This window comes from Lipophrys pholis, assembly GCF_963383615.2.
Source record: "Lipophrys pholis genome assembly, chromosome: 3".
NCBI classification, from domain to species: Eukaryota; Metazoa; Chordata; class Actinopteri; order Blenniiformes; family Blenniidae; genus Lipophrys; species Lipophrys pholis.
Window position 1 is genome coordinate 16,613,107 of NC_137627.1, and position 9,111 is coordinate 16,622,217.

The 9,111-nt window shown below is 41.2% G+C and overlaps 1 protein-coding gene across 1 annotated transcript; it reads left to right on the plus strand.

Moving 5' to 3' along the window:
- Window positions 1–5,190: 5,190 nt before the first annotated feature.
- Window positions 5,191–7,761, plus strand: tlcd5a (TLC domain containing 5a). The gene is made up of 3 exons (XM_080459030.1): window positions 5,191–5,267; window positions 5,421–5,624; window positions 6,937–7,761. Exons 2-3 carry the CDS (start codon window positions 5,429–5,431, stop codon window positions 7,467–7,469), a joined length of 729 nt encoding a protein of 242 aa, XP_080315156.1. The 5' UTR covers window positions 5,191–5,267; window positions 5,421–5,428; the 3' UTR covers window positions 7,470–7,761.
- Window positions 7,762–9,111: the final 1,350 nt, after the last annotated feature.

Below are 9,111 nucleotides of genomic sequence, written 5' to 3' on the forward strand. Positions count from 1 at the left end.
GATAAACATATTTTTTCTATGAAAGAGTTTGGAATATGTTGTGAAAAATAAAGTTGCTATGAAAAAAAGAAAATGAAGCAATTGGGTACTGTACCATTGAGAGCTGTTTTACATTGTTTCAATAAAGTCTCTTTTTGCACTGCATTGTGCTAGTATTCGGGGTATGTTGGGTGGATTTTATGCCGTGAATTAGTTGGCAAATACATCAATATCTCCATTAAGCCAGCTAATGCCTTTATTTTTTTTTAATGGAGTAAGTGGAAAGGGCCTTGAATTATATAGTCAAATAATGTATGGAGTGGAAAGTAGAGATATTTGTGTGGAATTGTAACAATTAAAAGTAAAACTTCAACTGAAAAAAATACTTGTGGTGTATAGATATTTATATCTTTATTCTGTATATATTTCTTCTTTCCAAACACTTTTGAGTTTAACTTTCTGTAGGTCACGTCTGCAGGCCAATGTAGCCCTTTAGCTCTGCTTGACAAGCCCTCAGTTTGTCACTGGGGAATCCTGAACCAAATGAAAATGACTTATTGACTTTATTACATCTTAAATTGTCATATTTGTTTCACATTAGCCATTATTATATTATTGGTTGGTTCTAGCACCTTGGCTAGCAGAGCTGGCAATTGTTATCTTGCCAAATTGATGTTTCACGGTGGAAAATAAAGATAAAGTTAATGAAAAAATTATTTATTTACTGAATGCAAATTTTAAAGAAGCGTAATCCTGATTTCCAGACAAAGAATGGGACAGAGACAAATTGATGCAGAGTAAGAGTAGTTCATAAAAAAGGTGTTAAAAACTGCTTTTTATCAAGAGGTAATTGTTAATACAACACAAATCCCGACTTTCAATAGGGTTATTTTTCATGTGGCCCTTTGGGAAGACTAGTTTGTTTTTCTGTTGCCCTCTGCTGGATGTTAAGATGTAATATCCACTGTTGGCCACAAGGTGTCGCCACTGTGCAGAGGAATGGAAATGAGACGCTCCCAGCCCATCAAGAAGAATGAGAACATGCTTTTCCTCTTTCATATTCAATAACCTGACATCATCTCTTACTCAGGTCAAAACCTGGACAAACAATCTGGATCACAGCCATAATTCTTCTCGTCTGTGGCCCCTGCATGCGTTTTCTCTGCGTCTGTGAAGATGCAAACAGGCATGATGAGAGGATGCTGATGGAGGAGGAGGCTGCTGTTCTCATAACGAGCAACACATAACAGCTAAGTGCGCTGCAAAAAACTACATTTTGGGAATTTACACACCGGGAGGACGCGGACGGACACACCGGGTGTGAGCCGAGACACGGCCACATGTGTCCCATCAAGGTAAAACGAGCGCGCGAGAGGCTCTTCGGGCGCTTCGTTTAGCCCGTGTTAGCGTTAGCTCGGTGGTTAGCCTGCTCGGTGATCCGGTAAACTGGGCAGTCCGCCCGCTGGGACAGCTTCAGCATCCGCCCGATGGGGGCCAGCAGCCGGGCTGGGTGTTGCCACATATTCACCATCTCAACGATACACAGTTGATCCCGCTAGATTTCAGCTGTTTCCCCGGTCCCTGCACTCTTTCCAACACTGCCTCTCGCTGCTTCTTTGACTTGGTTTGCCTCATTTCTGGAATGAGAAGTAACTTTTTGAATATAGTTACTTCAATTGGTCAATTTTGATGACACTAAAACTTTTTTATATTTAATTGAATATACTCGTATTATTGACCAGGGGTGTATTATAGTGCCATCATAACCTTTTCCACAGACTACATTTAGAAAAAGTCTGTATTTTTTCCAAACCATAACAAATCAGTGCTATCTCAACACAAAACTAATTCTGGTATTGCAAAATACAGTAAAATGTCAACAACAAAAAAATGCGTGTTAAAAATGCAATGCTTTATATAGTTTTACTTTTACAAAGTTTGCTTGGCGGGTTTGTGGCCTGGATTGCAGCCTCTTGCAGGCCTCGCTCCTTATGTTTGACACCCTTGATAGGCCACACGGTGGCGCAGTGGTTATCACTGTCGCCTCACAGAAAAAAATGGCCTTTCTGTAATGAATTTGCATGTTCTCCCCATTGGTGCATTTCCTCTGGGTTCTCCAGTATCCTCCCACAGTCCGAAAACATACAGTATGTGAGGTGTGAGGTTAATTGGTGATGTGAAAATGCCCCCGTGTGTGTGTGTGTGTGTGTGTGTGTGTGTGTGTGTGTGTGTGTGTGTGTGTGTGTGTGTGTGTGTGTGTGTGTGTGTGAGACTTGCCCAGGATGTATCCTGCCCTTGCTCATAGTAGACCCTCGGGTCGAACATGCAAACTCCACACAGAAATGCCTGGCATTGAACCATTTTTCTGAAATTCGTCAACTTTTCCACCTTCAGTGTGGATAACTGTCACCTCCAGCGAATGTGATGCTTTCACTGTAACTCTGAATCACTATCCATGAAGGTTCAACCACCGACCCAATCAGAGTGTAAGGCAGGGGGTCCAGCATATGGCCTGCAGGCCAATAATGTGTATTTTTACTTGAATAATTTCAAGCGTATAATTGTTATTGAGTACAGTTTAGGCAATCTAACTTGTATTTGATTTTTAACGTCCTTTCCCAGATGCGGTTTTGTATTATTTTTAAGTCACATCTGAAAATGTCGAGTAATGAAAATAGCCAATAAGGATAAGTTTGTACAGATATCAGTCAGTCACCCACTAACATTTTCAAATAATTTGTGTAATCATAAACAACGTATATCTACCCAATAGAGTGGCTTCGTTTCTCGTGCATTTTATCCCTTACATCTCTGTGAGCTACGTTTGTTTGTTTCAGTTGTTACTGCCTCAGCACAAGGGGCAAGATTGTCCTGGCTGAAGTTCAACATCACATACCGGACTGTAAATGTATGCAGAACATCCAGGACTCTTGACAAATAAATAGAATATACAGAGCACCACCAGTGATTAGCGCCATTTACAGGCACACGATCAATGACTTGTGGCCACTTTTGAACAATACTTGGGAATCAGATATGAAGTCGTGACCACAAAACTCATTATTATGTAGCCTCAGCCGACCTCAGTACAAACTGCTTGAACATCTGCAATGTAGCTTTTCATCAGTTTGATGGGCATAAATGATTTTGTCAAAAAATAGACAATTAATTTTGGACGGTGAATAGTTATTATTTCATATTATAACAGCATGGCCCCAGTATATAGTCGTCTCATTCCCATGCTTCATCATGCGCTGTCCTTGAGTTATTGTTGTTTATGAGACAGGTTCAGATTTTATTGGCACAGATTCTGAAATTACATAAAATAACTAATCGAAACAAGGTACAAAGTTATTCACTTGGTTTGATCGAGTAAAATTTATCTAATGTTTAAACATCATTTTAAAGTGAAAACGGAAAATGTTTTTGCGCTTTGTTAACCCAAGTATGATGTGTGCGCGCTTCCAGAGAAAAGTAAGCTGATGTTTGCTCTGTCGCAGATGTTCTGTTAGTATTAACTTGTTGCAGTTTAACAAGCGGTAACAAGATCGTGGCTGCAATTGTTTGTCTACCTGTAATTAGAGCTCCGTGCAAATGTTTATCTTCCAGCATGTGAGTTGCTACTGATGAATATACAGCACAGTTCTGGAGTGTTGGGTGTGCATTACACTGCTGCTGTTGTATGTTTCATCACTTGTTTAGATAACAGGCGAATACTATTCGTTGACTGGCGGTTGCAGAACTACTTCTTTATAGATCAGCCTTCGGGGAGCGAGGGACTGCATTGTAACCGAGGCTCACGACTTGTTTGCGCCTTCGAGAAGCTCGCCTTCTTAAGACGAAGCTTGTCCAACACGGGGAAAACACGTGTACCGTTCTCTGCATGCATACGTAGCTGGTGTTATTACATATAAACAGCACCCACTAGTGGCTCACAAGGAGAACTAAATCGTTTTCGGTGTTTCTGCCACCAGAACGTGTAAACGCAAAACTTTTCCGAAGAAGGAAACGCAAAAACGATGCCTTTTCACGAAGCCCAATTCATGATTTAAAATGCAACCCCAAGCTTCCAAAGGTTTTGGGTGACATTATTCAGTTCTTTGCACTGTTTGATTTCCATTTGTGCTTTGCAATACACAGCCCAGTCAGGGGGGGTCGAGATCAACCCCGCTTCCTTGAGAAAATTATTGTGGCGCTCATAATACTTATTTATCACAAAAGTGTTCTTATCGAGATATCAACGCGCACGCATCGCAAAAGATTGACTGAATTGTTATAAATTGTGTTTCCATGCTCTGCAAATTCAAATGACCGAATTTTAAATACGAAAGAAGGTGCTCCATTTTGTAATTAATTCACAAAATATGACTGATTAAATAGTTAAATAATTTTAATAGACTGTGAATTTTAACTTTAAAACCAAATATAGTGCGGCTCTAGAAACTATAAAATGAAGAAAAAAAAGAGTTTATTTATTGCCGAGTGGACAGATTCGTTTGTGTTCACTGCCTACAATGATAGCTTACCTGCATGAGCTGACAATAAATGGGCACAAAGCCCCAAAAAGTAATCGTCAAAGCACTAAAGCAATAATAGTTTGTTCTCATTGTAGATTTAAAACTCACAAATGCAACACAGGCTTCAACATTTGTATATCAAAGCCACATTTAAAAAAGTTTGTAAACTGTGTTACCTTTATTTTGAGGCGAGGAATACAATCTCCACCATCAGTCTAGTTTTTTTTGGCAGGATGGGTCAAGAAGTAGTTGTTTATTTCATGAAGGTTGCAGATCCTTGCACAATAATTAGCCAAGAGCTGCTAGACGACTGCATTTACCCATGTACCATCGCTCATCTTTTCCCACCTTGATACATTTCAAGCCACGTTTCTGCAGCTGTTAAGATTGGTCTTGTGTGGAGCAATCAAACACGCAACAACACATTTTAGATGGTTTTAATAGGGATTTTGAAGGGCAAGCGTCTTCTCCAGTAATTCTATCGGAGGCGCTTATCCTCGCTCATGTGAGCTCTCCGAGGCCCAGTGACCTCTCATCCACTTGTGAAACCAGCCTGAAGTCTTGGAAAATCCAGTGTACAGCTTGTTCCAGTCCTCCGAGGGTGGGCCCGTCTGTCCGGTCTCACCTCCTTGTACAAACGTCACGGCAGAAGTAGAGACGTCCCCCTCACCCCACCGGACCCTCCTTCAGCCCACTATAGTACTATTATAGTTCAAGCAAAGGCTAATTGTTGGCCTCTTACAAAGGGAGCACAGTGCGAGTCTTCGGATGGTAATTCTGCGTCTTTCTACTGTAACGCGATATCACAGGGCCGTTTTCTCTCGCCGTGTTGTGAGGTCCAGAGTCGGCTTGATGACTGCTGAAAAGGTGATTGAACGGTTTTCTTTTGAGTGACTGTCGGCTGTGCTTTTGTCTTGTCTTCAGAGGGGAAGATGGCACTGCTTGTGGTTTGTGCGCTTCTGTGCCTGTGCTGCTGGGCTTCCTTCTACTTCATTTTGTGTTACGCGAACGGGTCCAGGAGCTACGAGTGGAACTGCCGCCTGGTCACGCTGGTGCACGGCATCCTGGCAGTCTGCATCACGGCATATATAGGATATGTGGATGGACCCTGGCCCTTCACTTATCCAGGTAGGAAAACATATATTTTCTTTCCCCCATAAATAAAGCAGATAAAAGTACCATGGGGCAAAGAGCTCATCTCACTTCATGTTGGCAGCAACAATTATTATGATAATTACATTTTACTGGGTCTTTTGGAGCATGCAAATTGAATAACCGGCATTTACAGTCGTTACAGATAAAAAGAGTAATTTAATACACGCATGAAAGTGAATACACTCAATCAAGTTCAATACAGTTAAAAAGGTGTTGACTAGATAACACGGTTAAGAGATCACGCATGATGTCAAAATTGTTTTGTTTAGTTTTTTTACAGTTGGCTGCAGTTTTTTATATTTTCTGCTCTTTTGTAGGTGGTTGTCTGTTTTCAATTCTCCACTTTCACTGACATTTTAAATGAAATCAAAAGATTTGCCTAATGTACATGGGCGCTGAGATGTTCTACGGACAAATAATAGATTTCTGCTCAGATTTAGGATTAAACAGATCTCTTAACACGCAAGGATGTGCAGGCCAACGCTGAGTAAACTCAAATTCACACAGATGATGTCCTCCGTATGTTGCTGCCGTCCTAGCTTAACCTCCCAGACAGCCGTGGAGAAGATTACCGACAGCCTGGGTATGGTTGTCAGTCTGACCACTCCATTACGGCTCTTGAACCATCTCAGATTAGATCTGGAGTGTGTGTGTGTGGGAATAAGAAAAAGACCCGTTTTTAAAGGTTGGACTCTTTACAGCTCAGAGTCAAGAGAGAATCACCTGACCTACAGCCTCAGATGAACTACTATTATATAACTCAAACATAACATGGACATTTACACAGAAATCCTGGATCCTTTTTAACATGATGCGGAGATCAGTGACTTATCATCCAGGATTAAGCTTGTCAATTATCCTTAAAATAACCTTTTAGTGCATCTTGTTCGACTAGCAGTAGGACACGAGGGGAAGGGGATGAAAAACAAGCTGGGATTTTATAATGTGTGGAGATTGTGCTGATTGTTTGGCTATGTTTGTGTTTTTCGTGTACATAGCTATTGTTTGGCATTCACATTCTGGCAGTTGTTCACTCCATGCAAAGTCATAGTACTTGGACTGATGATGTTATGTTGTTGTAGTGCTTACTCTGTCTCCCCTACTGTGTAATTGTGGTGGTTAAAGGAGTAATTGGGGGGGGGAAATTGCTAAAGTAAACAGTTTTGCTAAGAACATGTTTAATTATCATAGTATTTCAACACAGCTATATTACCAATAGATCTAACCTCTGTTGTTAATCTATCAGCGGCACCTTTCGATCTCTGTCCCTGTGTTTGACTGGCAGGTACTCCGAACACCCCTCTACAGATCAGTGCCATGATGCTGAGTCTGAGCTACTTCATCTTCGACATGGCCTGGTGCGTGTACTTCCGCACAGAGGGCGCCGTTATGCTGGCCCACCACACCATGAGCATCCTGGGAATCCTGCTGACCCTTTGGCTGGGGGAGTCTGGCATCGAGGCGTGCGCGGTGCTCTTTGGCAGCGAAGTCACCAACCCTCTCCTGCAGGCACGCTGGTTCCTCAAGCAGACGGGACGCTACGGGACCCTGCTGGGAGACGTCGTGGACGTCGTCTTCGTGCTGCTGTTTGTGCTGATGCGAATCTTCGTGGGCGGCACAATGCTGTACTGTGAGCTGAGCTCCCCGAGACCCAGATTCTTCATCAAGTGCGGGGGAGTGGCCATGTACGCTCTATCCTGGGTCTTCATGGTGGACATTGTTCGATTTGCCAGGCGGAAGAGTAAGAGCTGGCACAAACAGCAGCAAGACTACCAAGACTCTGTTGCAGTTAATGGCCATGACTGGAAGAAGGACTAGTTCTTCACCTCTCAACCACAGTCTTTTGTCTGTTTTCTACTTGGGATGCTTAATGATACAAATGACACTCGGTGATGTCAGAGTAATAATTGATTCTCTACATACATGTTTTTATCCAGCGAACACAGTTAGAAGATGGAGCTTGTTGCTTGGCGCTTTCAGAAGCCAATAACTGTTTATGTGCTTTATACACACCAGTGTTGCAGAGGAGACGGTTAGATTCTCACACAAATGCACAGCATGGAAAGGAACATTTTGCGTGAAGTGAACAAAGCATTTGTCATAGTTTTACAAGAAAAAGAAAAGTGTGCATTTGTCAAAAAAGAGATTCAGTGATTTTTAAGAATTGTTTATTATAGATGAAGAGATAAATGAACACTTTACCTGTAGACACAGGTGAGATACTTGGAATAATACCTATGCTCTCTCTTCCTTCAGTAAGGAGTAAGGTGAAGCCATGAACGGGCAATTCATTCAGAAATGTACATGTGATACCAGACTTTGGCTGTTTTATATGAACTTGTTTACCACAGGTTCTGGATTTGCTTTTAATTTTGAAGATGTTACACCTCTCAACTCATGAAGCTCAAATGGGAGGTATAACATCTTCAAGCCCAGAACCTGTAGTACACAATTATTTAGAAAACCAAAGACCTAAAGCAAGCCCATTTGCCTTTGAGAACAACAATTGAGATTATCTTGACCTGGATGAATTTGAGTATTCCCTAAAATTTTTTGACTTAACCCATAGAAACAGGATAAATACTGGAAATGGTCGCTTGTTAACTGGAACCTCTCATGAGTTCTACACTGGTGATGAAACCTTAAATTTTATTTGGATTTTTTTTATGTATGAATCCCTTCAACTAAGAAAACAATGTTCTACCTCTCATTCAGAAGGCTGAGAGTATTCCTGAACATTTTCCTCCAGCGAGATAAATGGATATGTAACCCATAGAGCCAGGATGGATAACCGTAAAAATTGTTTATTTTATCATTTCATAAGACATTGGAATTATTTGTGCTGTGGTATCTGCCAGAGGTAGTTGATTAATATGGAGAGGAACCTCCAAATACTTCTACACAGCTTATGCTATTAGCTTGAAATTCATTTAGATGTTTTGGGGTGAAAACCTCTTTGGATGTTTGGTGAAATGATGCCCAGATTTGACATAGAATACTCCCATAATGACCTTAATATCTTTTGACCACAGATGAAGACATAAAGGAACTTTTAACACACAGAGACTGGATTAAAAACTGAAAATAGATTTTTTTATTTTATTATTATTATTATTTATTTAATGGGGCCTTTCAAAAACCTGTGTATTTTGACAGATTCAGCAGATACTGCAGCTGCTCTTGTTACGACATTGCCGAAAACCTGCAGCTAACAAAGGACACAGAGGTAGTTCATGTCACTGAAAACCAAAGCACTGTGTGTGTGTGTGTCCACATTAGTTTAGTCGCAGTGAACTGTGGCAGAGGAAAGTTCACCACTGGGGAACAAAACAGTTTACATGTGATGCCTCTTGTCCCTGTGACAGTTTTTGAAAGTGCAATATGTGAGATTTAAGTGTTGAGTAGTGTGTCTTGGGTCAGTGTAGCGTCCAGTATGTCCTCAGTTTGCTGCTGATTAATT

Coding starts and splice junctions, on each gene's coding strand:
- tlcd5a (XM_080459030.1), top strand. CDS start 5,429: ATGGCACTGCTTGTGGTTTGTGCGCTTCTGTGCCTGTGCTGCTGGGCT. Junction 5,625..6,936: donor CTGGCCCTTCACTTATCCAG/GTAGGAAAACAT, acceptor TTTGACTGGCAG/GTACTCCGAACACCCCTCTA.